General features: G+C 38.0%; 1 protein-coding gene across 18 annotated transcripts in view; it reads left to right on the top strand.

Moving 5' to 3' along the window:
• KMT2C (lysine methyltransferase 2C) overlaps positions 1-20,024 on the top strand; it is a 254,936-nt gene that overhangs the window by 159,006 nt on the left and 75,906 nt on the right. For 16 of the 18 annotated variants that reach the window (XR_003510636.1, XM_027538533.1, XM_027538516.1 and 13 more), the window contains exons 10-18: positions 526-695; positions 1,154-1,305; positions 2,040-2,153; positions 3,313-3,390; positions 4,873-5,570; positions 13,537-13,656; positions 16,056-16,172; positions 18,488-18,589; positions 18,881-18,985. Coding sequence is in view for 17 of the 18 variants with exons in the window: in XM_027538533.1 (XP_027394334.1) it covers positions 526-695; positions 1,154-1,305; positions 2,040-2,153; positions 3,313-3,390; positions 4,873-5,570; positions 13,537-13,656; positions 16,056-16,172; positions 18,488-18,589; positions 18,881-18,985 (1,656 nt within the window). In the remaining variant the exon portion in view is untranslated. The remainder of the gene's footprint in view (positions 1-525; positions 696-1,153; positions 1,306-2,039; positions 2,154-3,312; positions 3,391-4,872; positions 5,571-13,536; positions 13,657-16,055; positions 16,173-18,487; positions 18,590-18,880; positions 18,986-20,024) is intronic. The other 2 variants (XM_027538517.1, XM_027538531.1) reach the window with 2 other exon arrangements.

Below are 20,024 nucleotides of genomic sequence, written 5' to 3' on the forward strand. Positions count from 1 at the left end.
GAGCAGTCATATTGGATTTTCGTGTTGAGTGATTATTTTCATAATTTCAGACACCTAATCATTTGGAGTGGATCATCGTTGTTTCCTTAGCGCGTATTCTTCGTTTTAGTTTCTGAGCTACACATAAACAAACGGAATGCCCTAGCAGGGCCATTTTGCTTTCACAGTAGGGAGTTTAGCAAAACTTACTCAACACAAGCTGCTTCCTGATTCTGGATCGTGTTTCTTTTTTTGAAGTTTGGATTGCCATGTTTTTGGTTTTCTTCCTCCCCCATTTATGTTTTCTTGGATGTCTCTATCCCCTACTTACACTTTCCAGGAGGTTTTAGTGTAAATTGAATGATATCAGATATTCAAAACAAGCAGCTTTTTCAAAAACATACACCCTAAATTTAGTGTCATAAAAATTAAAGTTTAATATATGATCTACAAATGTGTCATTGGTTTTTTTAAAAAGATGTACACCAGAACTGCAGTTCACATGCAGAACAAACTGTTTCTGTTTTCATTTTTCCTGGTGTTTAGAATTGCAGAATCTGTGTAGAGTGTGGCACACGCTCTAGTTCTCAGTGGCACCACAATTGCCTGGTGTGTGACAGTTGTTACCAACAGCAGGAGAACTTGTGTCCTTTCTGTGGGAAGTGCTACCATCCAGAATTGCAGAAAGACATGCTTCATTGTAATATGTGCAAGAGGTAAGAAGATAGTTACTGTACTGAAGTATTTGTGTGTGCTTCTGTTCACGTAGTCATCTGCTTTGCCGTATATTTTGAAATCCAAGCTTTTGTCATTCCAGTAATCCTTTTAGTACTGATTGCTGTTATAGATGGAATTAAATATGTTTTTTATGAGTCTGAAAGACATGATGATGTAAGTGGGCAAAAAAATAAGACCAGAAGCAAGCATTGGGAGGGAAAAAAGAAAGAGAAAATAGTTTGAAAATGTGTGTTTTTTTTTTTTTTAAAGTCAACACTTTTGGTGACATCCAAAAATGACAGCTCCTTTTCTAGAACCTTCAATTGCTGACTCCTCTAACTCTCTTCTGTCACCTTAGCCCTTTCTATATCTAGTTTTTCAGTCATTATCTCTTTTCCTTAGATATTAATTAAACTTTAAATTAGAGCATTTTATTTAAATATATTTATCATCACAGATGGGTTCACTTAGAATGTGACAAACCAGCAGATCATGAACCTGACCTTCAGCTCCGAGAAGAGTACATCTGTACGTATTGCAAACACTTGGCGGCTGAGATGGGCCCCTTGCAGCTAGGTGAAGAGGTGGAGATGGCTGAGCTTCCTGCAGGTACCTGTGGGACGATTGTTCTTTGTGATGACGTGCCAGGCAGCCACCAGTGGGCCGCTTCAGGAACAGTGAGGGACTCCAGTGTCCATACAAGTGTTCTTGGTCATCTCTGAATCTCATGGCTAACATCTAATCTAGCTTTTTTTTTTTCACAACTATTCACCTTATATTTTAATTCCAAGACTAGTGTACTCTCCTGTTTTTTGGGCCATTAAGTGGAAGTTCCTTATTGTTTTGCTGTATGACCTAATTTGCACTTCATACTCTAGTTGTATTTTACTCCAAACAAATTTCATGTGGTTTTATTAGCATACCATTGATTATAAATGTAATAACAAGATTCTTAGATTGTAAAGGGAACAGACCTGCTAATCAGATTGGTTTTCATTTTCATCATCATGAGTGGCAGCGTCTATAAAAGTTCTAATTCATTATCTGCAAGGGGTTTAGGTAGACATATCTTGGTTACTAACATTTTCTTTCTAGTTTTCCATCAGTATACAGTTGTGTGATGTCCTTTTAAAATAGTAAAATGCGAGTTAACCTTTTTAATTCATTATATTTTCCATATTAGAAAAAATAAGATTATGTGTTTGGTTCAAAGTAGAAAAATCTGAAGAATTTATGGCATTTTTAGTGATAATTTACTCCCATTAGAACAAGGGAATGATTGTTGACTTAGCAAAAACAGAAAAGCTCATTCTAAGGTAAAGGATGAATAATTTTTTGTTAAGATTATAACAATGAAATGGAAGTTGAAGGCCCTGAAGACCACATGATATTTCTGGAGCAAGCAATTAATACAGATGTTGCTGGTCAGGAGCCCGCACCTGGAATTGTTCCAGATGGTAAGGATGTTTTTGGTGATGGATATAGTCTGTTCGCTGAAGAAAATGTGTGTATAGAGTGAATATGTGAACATATACTGAAATTTTTGTAACCTAAAGAAAATTTTGCCAAGACATCCTCATGTATTAAATTATTTACAGGGGTGCCTTTTTAAGTAAAATAAACTTCATTAAATCTTTATAATTTATTACAGTTAATCAGGGAAAGGGCATGTGTATGTTATAGTTAGCTGTAACCTAGACATCCAATGGACGGAGGAGTGTGGGAGGCTGCAGTCCATGGGGTCGTGAAGAGTCGGACACGACTGAGCGACTTCACTTTCACTTTTCACTTTCATGCATTGGAGAAGGAAATGGCAAGCCACTCCAGTGTTCTTGCCTGGAGAATCCCAGGGACAGGGGAGCCTGGTGGGCTGCCGTCTATGGGGTCGCACAGAGTCGGACACGACTGAAGTGACTTAGCAGCAGCAGCAGCAGCAGCAGCAGACTTAAATATATGCCTTGTTTAGGGATCAAGTGATTCTCATTAAGAAGCAATTTCTTTAGTTATATGATTACTAACTAGAGCTGTTGCTGATTGTGAAATGTTGCATGCTGAGATAATGAAAGATTGTTTCAGATCGTCTAAGCAGTCCTCTTGAGGATTATTTTAGTTATTTCAAGGATATTTCATTTATGGTTTTTGCAATATTGGTAATAGCTATTATTGTACCTGAGGATCTGGAATTAATGAGAGACCAGGTTGGGGAAAAACCACTTACTAAATTTCATCTTGGTCTCCCCTCAAAGTCCTTGGGGTTGTATGTGATACTGTATGTTATATAGGTTGAGTTTATACATAAAAAGTTCTTGAGATTTTTTTGAGGTTAAATTTATATTTAAAAATTCTCATTGAAAATTATACTTGATAAAAATGGAAAGTGAAGAAAAATAAGACAAAACTATAATAATCTTATAATATGCAAACCAGATTCCTTGTTTCATCTTCATATCCTACTTCAAATGAATAGTAGTAACAAGATGTTTTGTGCTTAAATTTGAAATTAGTATTTGTCAGTAGGATAAATATCTTACTGAAAATATTGTTGAGAAAGCAGTGTTAGAGAAGTACAGAAATTTTGACTCCTTTCTGGAGATCCCACAAGTGTGTTGTTCACAGCAGGTCACGTCCGGCCCGGAGAGCAGCAGAGGAGTGATCCTCCAGGAAGCTGTGACGTGCGTGGGCTTCTTGTGTCCGGTGAGCAGCACGTTCACGTTGTCCGAGCTGATTTATATCGTTACACATTTATGGTCACTGCAGATTAAGTCATTGTCTCCTCAGTTCATTTTTTCAAATTAGAGAATTGTTCAGTACCAGAGAATCGATTACTATTGGAGTATTCACATTATGGTAGTTAAATCTGTGGTTCAGTGATCCTTTTCTTGTAAACAGTTGGTAGTGAATTTCTAAAGCAGAAATAGAGCATGTTTACGCTCTTAATCCTTCCTGCCTAGCTCAAAGGAGAAAGAACATACTCATGTTCCATGTGTCTCCCTTTACTGGTGAGACTTGAGGTACTTGGTCTCCTGGTAGCACGTAACTTAGGCATTCCAGATAGCACTAAGATTCAGATGGTGGGACTTTTGGTTTTAAACCTATAAATGTTTACTTAATTTATGTGTATTTTCTGTTTTAAAATTTATCACTTTTTAAATATTTTTGAAGCACTTTTGTGTTTAAAAATTTTAGTATGATCAGATCCGTTATTTGCTGTTTTCTTTTCAGCTATAGCCTTTTAATAAAGCAGGAATGAGAAGTGAGGTTTCATCACTAAAATTTCAAACATTAAAAATTTCGGTCACCATGGTAAATGGTAAATAAGGAAATTAGTAGCCTTATTAACGTGCCTTAGAAATTAACCTTGATGGCTTTTGAAAGAAGTGCTGTTTATCGTCAGTGCTCTTACTTAATAGAGCCACTTAGGGCTCATGTCAGTTGAACCTCTGACCTTACTCTTAAGTATATTGGGTTAATATAGATGATGAGGAAGAACAAGAATTATACCTGCCCCCCGCAGCCCAAAAAAATGTTGATTGTGTTAGCGAGTATAGCTAAGCAAAATAAGTCTTTTCTGTCTGTGGTCATTACTCATTTCGGTCTACAGAAGCTTTGTTAGATCTTGTGTCTGCTTATTGCAAAATCCTTTTTTAGACTAATCTTTTCTCTTCAAACTTGGATATATTGTGTAATATCACTGAGCCTCATTTTCCTAGCTATAAAATGAGGGTAATTTTACCTACAAAATTTTAAATCCTTTTGTTTGTAAGTGCTCAAACTGTAAAACATTATATATGTATAATGGTTATATTAGAAATTAATTCTGTTTTAATATTCCTACCAGAAATTACCTTAAACTCTGGGGATCCTATTAAGGCAGTGTTTTTGTAGGTTTTCTGGTCTGATCTGTGACTTATTCTAATCCATAAACCCTGGTGTGTATTGACACTTATTAAACTTAATAATTGCCTTTCTTGATGAATACCTTCTGATTTAAGGCGTGATTTTAACCAAAAGTAATATGGAAGCCCTCCCTACCCCATCTTTTTTCCCATCCAAGCCTGTTACTTTTAAACCATAGAGCTACAGACATTTAAGGCATTGATGTTTTATACCTACTCATAGTTAGGAATTTTAAAATTCATATGTGCATTAACATAATAGATATTCCAAATTTTATAGAATCATCCCAAGATAAAATGAATCCTGAATCGGAAAATCAGATTTCTCGTGAAGTTGACGGTGAAGCAGTGGAGATGTGTCCAAAAGTGACGCATACTTGTGAAGGTCCAAGTGAGAACAGCATGGAAGTGACTGAGCGCGCTGACGTCCTTCCTCCCCAGCTGGTTGTGCTGCAGGAGGAAGTGAAGTCGGTGGAGGAGCCGAATGTGGTGGTGTCGCCGGAAGAGTCTCGGCCTCCCGAAGTCACCATTGAGTCTGTCATTATCCCATTGGAAACCTTAGTGTCCCCAGATGGGGAAAGCACTTCTTTATGTTCTGCAGAACACTTGGCTGTAGAAAGGGAACAGAGAGAAAACCCTGAGCCTTCTGCATTTATGGACTTGGACGCGGCTCCTGCAGTCGAGAGTCAAGTGAAAGATGGCTTATGCCAAGAGGGCAGATCTGTAAAACCATCGTCTGAGACCGAGTCATCGTCTTCCTCAGCAGCGGACGCAAGCAAGGCTCACGTGTCTTCCTCGCCAGCACTTTCTTCCGACTTGCCTGCCCATGACATGCTGCACAGTTACCCTTCCACTCCCAACGCCTCTGTTGCAAACATCCTGCCAACCACGTACATCTCAGTCACCCCCAAAATTGGCATGGGCAAACCAGCTATTACCAAAAGGAAGTTTTCTCCTGGGAGACCTCGGTCCAGACAGGTATGGTGATTTTAATGATTCTGACACGAAAGATGCTGGAGCAGTTCTATCAAGTAGAATGGTGTATGTGTAGCTTTGGTTTCGAGGGCAGTTTTTTTCTGTCTTTAGGTGGAACTGAGACGTAATGTTGACGTATGTGCTTTGGCCACTTAAAAAAAATACTATTAATGAAGACTAATTTATTGAGCTTGAAGTGATCTTATCGGAATTTAAATGCAACCTATTAGAAACCACTAAAAAATTTTTTTAGTTCTATGCTGTAGGAACAATAGAGCTTTAAAAAAGTCAAGTTTTGGGTATGGTGTAACATTTATTTTTCCCCTCAGATGTATTTGTTTATTGGTACTGTTCATTATACATATTTTGACTGCTTGAACATCAAAATTTACTAAGGGAATTTTTCATGCAGGAGGATTTCTCAGTTTGGTTTTCCTATTGTTGACTTTTTGTGAAAAATTTCAATGGTTTCATACACAAAAAATTTAGGATTATACTGTTGATGTTCAGGAAGTGAAGAGAGTTCCACGGTTATTCTGTAAAGTTTTGTGGGCTCTATCCTTTATGGGTGCATTTCAGATATTTTTCAGTGGGATTTGAGTGAAACTGCAAGGCAAAGTGAAGATGCTGTAGCTAAGAATTACGTGTTCTACAAAATTTCCTACTTTCTGAAGTATTTTTAGAAAATAGCAAGATACTAAACAGTGCAAAGTGTTTAGTCACAGTAGTAGTTTGGAGTTTTAAGTCTCATGATTTAGATTACTTTTAGTGATTTAAAATTTAACTTTTTATAGGAATAATAATATCTGGTCATCTAATTTCGTAATGCTAAAGAAAAGTAGAAAGGTTAAATCAAATTTTCTTTAATGTAAAAATTAGTCTCTTCTATTTAAAATTCATATATATTTTATTTTCAAAAGGCAGCAGTTTATACCAGAGGCAAAGGAGTTGCCACATGGAATTTACATATTTCTCTATGGCAGAGAGACACACAGTAAATGCGCACTCTATACATGCCTTTCTCTGAGTATTCTGCTTGGTACTTACTTTCTCTCCTACCAAGCGGGGTTTTTCTTTTCAAACTAGTTCTCTTCCTCCTTAGTTTTTATTTTATTTTCCTTTCCTTTTTTGAATAGCATATACTAATTGTGTAGTTTTGGCTCTGAAAAGACTTTCGCAGTGAAAATTTGAATCTCTAATTTTGGTTCAGAAATTTACATCCTTCAAGGATTTTACATCATAAATATTCCTATTAAGTTTCACTGATAACTCTCCTTAGAGTCTTCTGCTCCAACTGAGAAAACATTATGATTATTTTTCTGTTGACTTATGTTCCAGAATGGTATGGGCATGTGTGTGAGAGAGCAGGTACATATATTTTTTTCCTCTTGGTTCATCCCAATTTATATGAGCCATGTCTTCGTGTTTGTTACTGGTTCCGCTGTGTTCTGTCTCCATTCTGGTCGTACTCTCCTTTCTGTTCAGCTGCCACTGTCATCGCCGCCTCGCGAGTTGCTGCTGATCTCAAGCAGCTTGTCGGCCGTGCTTTAGTTGCGTAGGAAATGGGCTTCACTTGCTGATTCCAGGCTTGTTGATACACTGTTCTGATGTGCAACAAGGTTCTCTTTTTGTATTACTTTATGAGAAAGTATTTAAAACACATGACTGTGATCTACTTCAGGTGCTCATATACTAATTGCTTTCATGGTAATACTGAAAGTTTCTATTAAATCTCCTGTGAAATATGTTTTTAGACACATTTGATTGAAATATTAAATGTTTAAAGAAAACTTAAGTACTTTTAAATGTACTTCGATAACTTTATAAGAATTTTTTCTTCATTTTGCCTTTCCACCATGTTTTTTGTTGCTGACATATAAGCGGAGGCTTAGGGATTTACACGGGTTCGAAGACTGACATCTACTGAGAGAGTCTCTAGAGAAGGTGAAATTTCTTCAGCAGAGGAGGTTTTCAAAAATAGTACTTCATTAGATCATAACCACTTGGCCTTTATGTTGTGAACTGAATTTCTTATGTTCATCAATTTAAGTAGTTTATTAGGAACCTTAGAATTTTATAATATACTGCTGTATTTCAGTAGCATTTTAAATGAAGTGTTTCAAATTAATATATCAGTTTCATAATGTATTCCTTTGAGAGCAAACCAGGCCTCCAGTGGTGAGTTGTAGAGGATTGTAGTTCTGTTAACAATTAATTACAAGTAAGCAATCCCTCCCCTCTCTCTCCTTTCTCCTCCCCTCCCCTCTGCCCTCCCTCCCTTCTTTCCTTTCTTCTCTTTCTTAAATTTCTGGTTTCTTTTTAAACGTAGACCTTTTAGTAAGAAGCACTGTTGGCATTTAGGGGGCGGGGGTGGTTCTGCTATTAAAAGACAGGTCGGTAAATCATATCATCCAAATAAAGATTCAATTCTTGATAAATTATTTCATATCCAACTTTTAACTAAAATTTAAAATACCACTGATATATATAATGGTAATTCATTAAAAGAAATTACCCTAGTAGTTATAATTGTCTGTTCTTGATTATGAGGTAAACCTTCATGCTGATACTTTGTCTTAGAACCTATTTTAAAAGTTTCATTAGTAAGTAGATAGATACTCTTTATTCTTCGTGAGGAATAAAATACGTAGAGTAGATGCCAGCAGTGATTGTTTTCACGTATCTTCTAAATACTACACCACATTGTATAAAAATGACTTTTAAGAACCCTATTTAGTATCATTTATATATATTTGTAGTATAATTAATTGATACTAGGAAAGATTGATTATTATAAATTCACATAAACATTTCCATAGTACAGTTGTTTGGCTTCAAAGCCTTATTCTTAGATTCCTGTACATGGACACCAAGCAAGTTAGGTTGTGAACTTTCTTGATTTCTTCATCCATAAAACTACATCAGTTGCTTATTAGAATTTAATGATAATATATATAAAGCACCTGACACATAGCAAACCATGTCTGCCCTGTTTTCTGGATTTGCAGAATAATGCAGGTATCATGTGAAAATGGAGACTTGAGAAGGATGTGATATTTATGTGTTAAATGTAGTTCTGCAGAGGTGGTCCTGAAACCCAACACATTGACTCATAACTATTTCTAAAGAAATGTGCCAGCGAAAATAACTGCAGGCCTGACCGAGTCAAACACTGGCCACAGGAAATGCAAAAGGGTAGTAGGTTTTCAAGTTCAAAGCTGCCTAATGGCTGCACACATTTTAGAACTAAACTGCTATTTAATTATTCTGTGTGTGTGTGTGTGAGATCCGGTAGAGGAGACCACAGGTGCTGTGGGAAAGCAGACAGCAGGAGGAGCAGCTCTACTCAGGCTTAGGCATGTTTTCTAGGAGAAATGACCAGACCCCTGCTGCTTAAAGTGTGACCTGCAGACCAGCAATATCAGTATCACCTTTGAGTTTGTTACTCTGAATTTCAGGCCTCACCTTTGCTTGAGTGGAAATGTTAATTTTAAGAAGAACCCCGTGTAGCCTTAAGTCCAAGAAGCACTGCTCTAAACCACTTAGAGACTAGGTTTCATCCCCCAAAGTGTCTCGCCCTTTGGGGTGTCAAGCTACAAGATGTACAGATTAGAAGTACGCATCCCTGTCAGTGTGCTTGTGCCTGACACATTTTTTAAGCCATTACCAAAATGACAGCTAGCGCCAGCCAAGTTTGCTTTCTTAAATTACTGAAGGCTAAAATGGCAACAGCTATTTCTCTACTTTATGTAGGATGCTGCTAAGTCGCTTCAGTCGTGTCCGACTCTGTGCGACTCCATAGCTGGCAGCCCACCAGGCTCCCCCGTCCCTGGGATTCTCCAGGCAAGAACACTGGAGTGGGTTAGTGTATATCTTATCAAATCACTCTCAGGACTAAGCTTTTTCTATTTGATGTTGAACTCAGTTTTGTCTATGACTTATGTTAAAAGAATTCTGTAAGTGATAAAAAGGAATTGTTTCTGCAATGGCTGTAATGTACATGAGTGAATGTGTGTACCAAAAAGACAAATTATGAGCACTTACGTCTTCAGTTTCTCTTACTGGTTGCCCTCCCTTTCTCTAAATCAGGCTCACCTGTTAACAGCAATCTTGGTTTGCATCGTATGTTGGGAGAGGGTGCACTTGAGGTTGACTCAGGTGTGGATCTCTGCGAACATTCTCTGACCACACTTGGAGCTGATCGAGTCCACGAGGGCTGTGGACTCCAGCCGTGAGGCTGACCACACTTCACAGCCAGCAGCAGGATTGATTTCTAATAGAAAGTTGCTCATAGTAGCCTACCCTCCCCCAGTCCTTTTTGTTCCCACTTGCCTCTTCCTTGAAACAGGAACAGCTGTGTAATTCACTAAGTTGAGAAATTTACCTGAGAGATTGGCCTCAAAGCAGAAAGGTGAATACCAACATCAAACAGTAATTATTGTTGGAACCTAATTCAGTCTGTGCAGAGTAGTATTTTTAAACTTTCTGTGGCATTTGAGATCAAGTTCGTTGTATTCATATTTAGCTCTCTTTGTAATTTGAATTCTCCTGACCTTTTTTCAACCCTCCTGTTTCTAGTTCAGTTTGTACATAGGTTAAGAGTCACAGTGTGTGGGATATGTTGGTAAGTTTTAATAGGTGAAGAAATCTAAGATTCTTGGCTACCACTGATGGAGTTAGTGTTTCGTATTGTAGTACGGTGTTTACTGATGGGTTTTGAATATATGTGTGCAAAAAGGCTATGTAGAAAGTAGATGTTCAATAGGTGCTGAACAGAATGCCTACTTAGCAGTGAGCAAAAATAGTGTGTCTGCCATCAAGCTTATGGTTATATAGATAAATACAGGTAAAATCAGTTGTAAAAATGGGATAAACCACATTGCAGTAGATGGGGAAGCTGACCTTTTCTGAGTGGTCTGTGTAAACGCATTTTGATCACAACTGAGATCTGAAGGATAATTTATAACTGAAGTTGATAATTCAGGCAGTTTCTAGTTTTAAGGTCTCAGGTATATATTAGGTAATTTCTTCTTTGTCAAAATATCTAAGAGTATGGGCTCTACTTTCCAATGCTTTTTGATAACATACTTGTTAAAGTTTGTAATGTAATTACCCATGCTTTTTGTATAAGTTTTTCATAGCAGTTGAAAATGGCATGTAAGCAGTCTTCATCTGTAAAGCCCTTCATTTCCTTCATCCATGTGATGTGGTGTGAATGCTTTATGAGATGAGATACAGCTATAGCATCAAACTAACTTTTAAATTATGATGAATAAATATTATTTTAGAATATGACCTTTTATGGTATATTTTAAGAACTGATGTAATAGCATTAAATGATCTACCAAAAGGAATTTAAAATGTGCAACACTAGCCAGATCTCCTCAGAGAAGAATATTGAGTGGATATATTGAGAGAACTCACTCTAGATGTGTCTCGCTCCAACTCTACCTCTAAATAATTCAAGACCCCGTGTTGTGTTCATTATGAGGATGCTTCAGGTGTGGTGAGGGAGCCCATGGTTCATTGGAGTGCTAGGGAAAGGCCTCTCCGAGGAGGACGAGGTGAGGCCGTATCCGAAGAGCCGGAAGACGCCAGCCATTGGGCGGTGGGGGTCGCTGTGAGGCAGGAGGTCCCCGCCCGGGAGGAGCCCATGCATGCAGCCAGGGGAGCTCGGGCAGATCGGCGGCCCAGATGAAATGAAGAGAGGCAGTGGGAAAGGTTTGATTTTCAGTGTCCCGGGCATTATCAGAAGGTGTAGGAAAGGGTTGGAGTGTCTTGCTGGGTCGGGTTTACAGCTTTTGGGAGTCCATCTGATTGTGGAGAAAGGCTTGAGGAGGACGCGCAGACCCAGGCGAGCTGGGATGCGGTGCTGGCCATGGGGGCGCAGAGAAGCAGGACGGTCAGGACAGGCTGGAGATCAAATGGCTGAAGGTCCCGATGGTTCGGCTCAGAGGAGTGGTGGGGGAGGCCTGAAGCAGCGGAGAAGAGCGCTGAGGGAAGAGAACAGGTCTAATGACTACCCATTTTCTGACTCAACTGGGATCCATGTGTAAGGGTGGGGAGATGGGACTTGTGAAGGGAGAGAGGTTAGACGTGGTGAACTGGAGAGGTTTAGGGTCACCAGACAGAGATGCTGAGAGGGAAGCAGAAAATTGTAATAACTTGGAGCTTTCAGAACATGACTGCCCTGGCGGCTCACATGGTCAAGAGTCCGCCTGCAGTGCAGGAGCCCTGGGTACAATCCCTGGGTCCAGAAGATCCCCTGGAGGAGGAAATGGCAACCCACTCCAGTATTCTTGTCTGGAGAATTCCATGGACAGAGGAGCCTGGCCGGCTACAGTCCATGGTGTCTCAAAGAGTCAGACATGACTAAGTGGCTGACACTTTAATTTTCAGAACATGCTAGAAACAGAAATGAGAATTTGGGGAACAGCAGCATCCAAGATGGTGTTTTCAGCCCTCATTATAGATAAATACCATTGAGAACGAAACCAGAGAGAGGAGAGTGGTCCAGGCTTCTGAGTCAAGTGGAAGGAGGAACGTGCCTTGGAGGCCGAGGTGGGTCAGTGAGGGGAGCAAAGGGGCCTGGTAGAACTACACCTACTTGTTGAGAGTTGGAGTAAAATTATAGGAGAAATCGCTTTCGGCAGCACAGGGGTTACAGAAGACCCTGGATGCAGCAGGAAAGAGGCCAGGTGTGGCCTGAGATGCAGGATGATCCGTTAGTGGGATAGCGACTTGTCCCTGAAGTCAGTGTAGCTGTTAGCTGAGCCGAAGGGAGGTAATTAAAGCGAAGCCAGGCTCCCTGTGTTGTCCTTCTCAAAATACTGTTACTTCATTACCAGTCTCCTCCCCTAAGGGCAGTCAAGTTCTTACTTCTGGTTGATTATTTAAATCCCCTGACGGTACTTTAATGTGGTTTAATAGGCAACTGCTTGTCAGTTTGTTAGGAGTCTAGAAACCTGGTAAGTACCACGTTTTTTGTCTTTACTTTTAATCATTTAATGTGGTAAGACCGTAGTGTGCATTGTTGAATTATCTAATTCAAAATAGATTCTTTATTATTTGACATTTGTTTTGTGTTTTTCTTTTAAAATGTTACCTTTGTGGAGTAAATGTTTTTCTTTTTGCTGCTTCCTCATCAGATTAGTTCAGGTTATTTCTGAATGTGATTATTTGGAAGCAAAATGTGTTAGTTTTAACTATTTTGATAAGTACTATTTCTCGTATAAATAATCAGATACTTCAGGCATTTTAATTTGCAAATTTAGGACAATTTGCTTTAACAATTTTCTGCTTTTCAAATTAGTTCCTTGGATGTACTTTAAGTGTAATAATCCCCTAAAAAAAAAAACAAAACCAAAGTCCACAACTAGTGGGCACTGAAGGAACAGTAATTAAATGGTAGGATTATAATGGTGTTTACATCTTACGGTTACAAACTGACTTTCCAGATTTTACAGTGAATGTGTCTGTTGATGGCTCATGTTTCTGATTGCATCTTTTGGCCTACTGTTTCGGTGGTTTATAGCAAGAAGTATACCTAACGTTCTTTAAGTTTACTCATTTCCCCTTTCTGGTAGAGTGATAGTCATTAGAAAAGAGTAATGCCCAAATGGTTTCTTATAGTTTTAATATTTAAAGTTTGATTGACATTTATTTATATCTTCATGCTATAATTGCTGTTCAGAAGTCAATGATGTCGCATAAACCTTAAATTAATATGCTTTATTGTACTCATGTTTCAACCGGAATGTAACATTTAATGTAAATTGTAGCTGCAAACATTTAAACATAAAGTCACTGTTAAGTGATAAGCTTACTTTCCTTACTCCCTTGAAGCAATTTGTCCTAAGTTTCCATACGTCTGCATTTGTTTTTGCTGTTCTAAAATTCCTTAGTTGCTGGCTTTGACTTTTACGTTGCGGAGTTTTATACATCTATTTTCTCACCTGCCATATCCTAGGGGGCTTGGAGTACCCATAATACAGTGAGCCCACCTTCCTGGTCCCCAGACATTTCAGAAGGTCGGGAAATTTTTAAACCCAGGCAGCTTCCTGGCAGTGCCATTTGGAGCATCAAAGTGGTAAATAAAACTGCATTTACATTCATATGTCATTTCTTTCTGGTTGGTTTTGTCCGAATAGAAGTTAAGAATTAAACTTTTCTTTTCTGGTTTCCAGAGCCACTTCTTACATCTAAAATTTTTAATATGAAGAAGCAACATGCTTGCCTTTAAAAACCTGGACTAGAAAGAAATTAAATTGCCATTTTACTTGACTGATTTTAAGTGTAAATTTCTAATACCTTTTTAATGTTTCCTTCTATATTGTAATTAACAGTATATTTTCTGTTGGGGGAAATCCTTGTCCCTTAGGCTATAAAGTAATTAAGGACTCATTCATGATATAAAATTTTGTTGCTCAGAAAAGAACAAAAGTAAAACTGCATTAACGTTTTATATACAATTGGAGGAGAAATAGCAGAATTGCGGCAGATTTCATTGTCTGTTAATAAAAATTATAGAAACTTTTTCATATCTTTGGTGGATAATTCTGCTAGTCCTTGACTGTAAGTTAAGCAATCTGATGCATTTTGAAGGGTGAAAAATTAATTTGAAAAAATGTTAATCATCTGAAAAGTTAAAACATTACTGACTAGAGAAGACAGTATTTCATCTTCTTAATGTAATTATGGAATAATGGTCTTTAATTTAGAATAAGGATTTCAAAGGGGTTCTAGATTCTGCTTTCTTATTTTCTATCACTTTTGGAAGAACTAGTTTTCAACTCAGATACCAATACAAGGTATTGAAAACGTAAATATCTTTTTTAAGAGCTTGGAAGTCTTGCTTGACCATTTTGAAACGTATACCACTCATTTTTTACTTTTTCTTACCTGTGTCATTGGATGCTGAGGAAAAATGAGTTGAGGGATTACTATAGTCTTGATTCAATCACTGACTTGTAAAAAGTCTTTTATACCGATTAAAAAACAAAAACTATCCAGTCCAACCCTACCCTGTCCCTTGTTCCGAGAAGCTTGATATTTGAAGGAGAGGAGCTTAAGAGGATAAAGAGAGACAGATGGAAAACTAGAAGCTGGCTGTAACTTACTAAACTGAAGGGAAGAAGACCCCCTTCCCCTTTGTTCACGTGTGTCTTCCTTATGCTCACAGTATAGCCATAATTTATGTACTTGGAAACCGTTCTGCCAAGGGGGTAATGAGCTCAGTATTTCAAACTATGAAAAGTGAGATCCATTGAAGATGTGGCATATTATTTCACTTGTGAGGGGAAAAAAAAATCAGGATTTTCCCAAGCATTTTAGTAATCTTAAATATATGTAATTAGGTGTGTAGATGTCAGGTTTTTTTCAGGTAGTAATAAATCTGAGAATAAGAAAATCATAAAAACAAATAACCTTAGTACTTATTTGTTAAAATATCAGGAGATTCAACATGTTTTTCCAAAGATTTCTTTCTTGTATTAGGTAAAAATTCAGATAAATTATTTCTATTTTAAGTATTTATTATCTCAGTGATTTAAAGCAAGCCTTTTACATCAGCTTTTGAATGATTAAAGGAAATTGACAATTTTAATGACAAAAAATTACTATTGTATACTTAAATTATTTTTCATGCATTGTGTCAGTACAGAGTATTGGTTAAAAATGTAGACACTGGAGCCAGACTTGCCAGCTGTATGACTTTGGGCAAGTTACTTAACCATTTTATTCCTCTGTGCGTGTGTGCTCAGTTGCTTCAGTCGTGTTTGACTCTTTGGCTGGACTGTAGCCCACCAGGCTCCTTTGTCAATGAGATTTTCCAGGCAAGAATACTGGAGTGGGTTGTCATGCCCTCCTCCAGGGGATCTTCCCAACCCAGTAATCAAACCCGGGTCTCTTGAGTCTCCTGCATTGGCAGGCAGATTTTTTATCACTAGCATCGCCCGAAAGCCCATATTCCTCAGTGTACTTATCTCTAACATGGGGATAATAAGATAGTAGTGACCATATGAGATTGTTGAGAGGAACAAGTGCTCGAGCAGTAGGTAGTAAGTACTCAGCGTATCTTAACTTTAGTATACTTGTAAGAAGCCAGCTAGAGAGAGAGTCCTTCCCTACACTTGCTCTGTATGTGATAAAATTAGTTACACGTGAAAGCACTTGGATAGAGGTGTGTCTGTTCTAGCCACCTTGAATGTAAGGTTAGCAAATGGAAATACAGTGACAGGTGTTTACTGATGCAGGGCATTCACAGTGGCAGACCCATGTTTGATTTTTAAGTTTGCAGATGTTTAGGTTGTAGAACACATAGCGGAAGTTGCAAATGATAAGCCTGGTCACTTAATAGCTGTCATTCGATGAGAATAAAAGAAGCAAGTGTATTTGTGTAACATTTCATATGATGGTTTATCTCACATTTGGATTTAAAATTCTTCTGAGCTTTTGTAAAATGCTGACTTTTCCATATCTGTTGTGTAGGGCCGGGGGTCCGGATTTCCAGGAAAGCGGAGACCTCGTGGTGCAGGACTGTCTGGACGAGGCGGCCGAGGCAGATCAAAATTGAAAAGTGGAATCGGGGCAGTCGTGTTACCAGGGGTGAGGCCTGCGCCCTTTACCTTTGCTGTGGTCCTTACTGTGTCAGCTGATGGTGATGATCTCACTCTTAGCACGCCACTCAGTGGGCATGATCTGAGCGTGCTCCGGGAGTTGGTGATGGACTGGGAAGCCAGTTTTTTGGGTTTTTTTTTTTTTTTGCATTTGTAGAGATGATCATGTAGCTTGTTTGTTAATAAGTGAGTTACAAACATGGCACCCCAGTCCAGTGCTCTTGCCTGCAGAATCCCATGGATGGAGGAGCCTGGTAGGCTGCAGTCCATGGGGTCGTGAAGAGTCGGACACGACTGAGCGACTTCACTTTCACACTTCCCTCAATTTAAAAATTTTAAACACTGCAGATAGATCAGAGTGTTTCTACTGCTGCTACCTCCTGAGTCCTAGTTCTCTCACTTTGACCTGCTTGGGGAATTTACGTTTTAGGCTGATTCATATGAGACTGCCAGCGTTGAACTGCCTTTGACCGGCAGAACCAGCAACTCCTTATGCTTCAGCCTAGGATGTGTGTCCTTGGGCAGACACACAGTCGTTTTGCTGTGTTTGATGCCATGGTGCTGCAGCTCGCATAGTTTTCTGCAGCTTATTTTTCAACTCCACAGTGTAGTGTGATGATTTCCTGTATGGAAATCCATACAGATTTCTACCTTGATATTTTTTTAAATACTGCATAATTCTTCATAAGTTTGGATATTCTGTAGTTTTAGTCATTCCCTCGTGCTGACTGATTGGGTTGTTTATACTTTGCCCTTGTTATCTTTAGGCCTTTGTGACTGTAAATAGTTTTTATTGTTGACATTGTGAAACAGTAGAAATGTCCATTAAAACTGCATTTAAACTCACGTATATTGAAAAAATGTATTACTGTAACATATTCCTTCTATTTAGTTACTCTTTTGTCAGTATTTGTTAAGAACAATAATTCTATTTTTACTTTGTGTTTCAGCTCAATTCTTCCACATTAGATTGTAAGCTTTTAAAGCAAAGAGGGTGTATAATTTTGGCATTGGTTTTCTTATCCTCTGTTTTTAACATCCAGTTCAGAGCTTTTTTCATGATAAGCACGCTGGAAATAATTATTAACAAGCCAGTGTGTACTTAGTTGATTTGGTCAAATTTAACTAAGTACATAACTTAATGACTGTGGTTGATCATCCTTTGGCTAATACTGAAATTTTGATAAGTTACTCAAAATGATTATATTCTGAAGCGTTACTGTCCAAAAAGAAATATGCGACCCATAACGGATTAAGATACTAGTCGCTCAGTCATGTCCAGCTCTTTGTAACCCCCAGGACTGTAGCCCACCAGGCTCCTTTGTTCATGGGATTCTGCAGTCAAGAATACTGGAATGGGTAACCATTCCCTTTTCCAGGGAATCTTCTTGACCCAGGAATTGAACCCGGTTCTCTTGTATTGCAGGCAGATTCTTTACCATCTGAGCCACCAGGGAAGCCCCGTGTGACCTATATATGCAATTTAGAACTTTGTAGGGAATTTCCTGGAGGTCCAATGGTTAGGATTCCACCCGGACTCACTGCCAAGGGCCTGGGTTCAGTCCCTTGTGGGGGAAATAAGATCTAGCAAGCCACGCAGCTTGGCCAAAACCCACCCTCTACCTACTAAAACAAAAAAACCTTTCTAGTAGCTACATCAAAAAAAAAAGGAACAATGAAATGCTATTTTGGACATAATGAATCAAAAAGTATATATTAAAATTATTATTAATTTATTTTATATTTTATATTAATTTTAATATATACTTTTTGATTCATTATGTCCAAAATAGCATCAGTATCAACATGTAATTTATAAAATGCACAAAATTATTTATGAGCTATATCTACATTTTTTGTTTGTTATTAAGTCTTTAAAATCTGATGTGTATTTTGTATTTATATCTTTATACATCTCAGTTTGGAGTGCACCGATTTCAGGCTTTAAGAGTCACTGAAATAGAATGATACATACATATGTGTGTGTGTTTGTGTATGTGTACACATAAATAATTCACTCTTTGTTTCTTGATTAGAATTTTTGGTTAATCAAGTCTTCCTAAAGACAGGTTTGTTTTCTCATTACTTCCTGATCTGTGAGACTTGTAGCTCTATAAAGAAACAATTAAGTGAGTAAAAAATGCCATACTTTATGTGTTTATATTATCTTGGCAGTAATAGTCTAATTTAGAATTGTTAGTGTCATCTCTGGCAAAAAAGTTGTATTTTAAATATGAATCTTCTTAAACTTTGCAGCCACGTGAGAAGTGTGACTTCACATTGTGTGTGTTGTGCTTCTTACAGGTGTCTGCTGCAGACGCTTCATCAAATAAGGATGAAGAGGAGAACTCCATGCACAACACCGTTGTGCTGTTTTCTAGTAGTGACAAGTTCACTTTGCATCAGGTTTGAACTAAATTATTTGTTCTCCACTTTTGCATTCCTCCTCGTCCATTTCTAATTCATCTCATTCGCACTGACATTGGTGTCATCTGATATTGGATCGGCCAAAAGGTTTGTTAGGTTTTTCCACAGCATCTTACGGGAAAACCCTAACAAATTTTTTGGCCAACTGATTATTTAGCTCTAGAGCTATATCAATGAAGAAGGTGATTTATACAGATTGTAAAATTAGCATGTTAGCATATTCTTAGTTTGGTCTTGGATTTAAAATATGTTACTGTTTCTTGATTTCAGGATATGTGTGTAGTTTGTGGCAGTTTTGGCCAAGGAGCAGAGGGAAGATTACTTGCCTGTTCTCAGTGTGGTCAGTGTTACCATCCATACTGTGTCAGTATTAAGGTAAATACACTTAAATATAAATGTTACGATTTGAACTGAGTAGTATTGTGCTAACTCCAGTTCTTATAATTAATCAATTATTGTTTGTTAGGATTATTATACATATGTGACAATATTTAAGTATATACTTGAAATATTGCCTTTAAAGTGTTACCTTAAGAAACTCCTTGAGGTAATTTGTGGTAATTGTCCTGCATTGCCTTGAAAAAGTATAAGAACAAATGTATACATTTAATATTAAAAGATACTTTATACTATTTTTTGGTAAGGCATGAAGTTGATTCATTCTATTGATCATAAAAGTTGACTACTAGAATATGTAGTAAAAACTCATTATTTCACCCTGCTCACTTTCCACTGTCACCAAACCCTCATTCATATGCAAAAGGACATTTTCTTTTACCTGGATCAGTGGGTTGATAGTTTTCATCAAATTTGGAGCACGTGTTTTGGTTCACCAACCTACTTTCCAACTTCCACCCTCCACTTCACAGCCTCACAAGTCCTTGAAAAGTTTATAATTGTCTGCTGCTTCTGTCATACACATCACATTATATTAACCCTTTTTTCTCCTAATTAGGATATGTTTTCCAGCCTTTTTTAACATCTAGTAATTTTCGATTGCACAAGGACATGGTGCATTGAGTTAGCATATTGTTGAAAGTCTGGATTTGGTTCCTTTAAAAAAGGGGTTGAGTTTTTGTTGTTGTGCAGGCAGTTGTTTGAACCTTTTGAAACTTCTTTTTAAGCTTTAAGTTGAGTCCACAGAGCCTTCACTCTGGGGTGGCTCGTCTCAAACGTTAAGAACTCTTTGTTGTTCAGTCACTATGTTGTGTCCAGCTCTTTGTGACCTCATGAACTGCAGCTCACCAGGCTTCCCAGTCCTTCATTATCTCCCAGAGTTTGCTCAAACTCATGTCCATTGAGTTTGAGTGATGCTATCTAACCGTCTCATCCTCTGCTGTCCCCTTCTCCTTTTGCCTTCAATTTTTCCCAGCATCAGGGTCTTTTCCAGTGAGTCAGCTCTTTGCACCAGGTG

Source organism: Bos indicus x Bos taurus, chromosome 4, assembly GCF_003369695.1.
Source record: "Bos indicus x Bos taurus breed Angus x Brahman F1 hybrid chromosome 4, Bos_hybrid_MaternalHap_v2.0, whole genome shotgun sequence".
Lineage (NCBI taxonomy): Eukaryota > Metazoa > Chordata > Mammalia > Artiodactyla > Bovidae > Bos > Bos indicus x Bos taurus.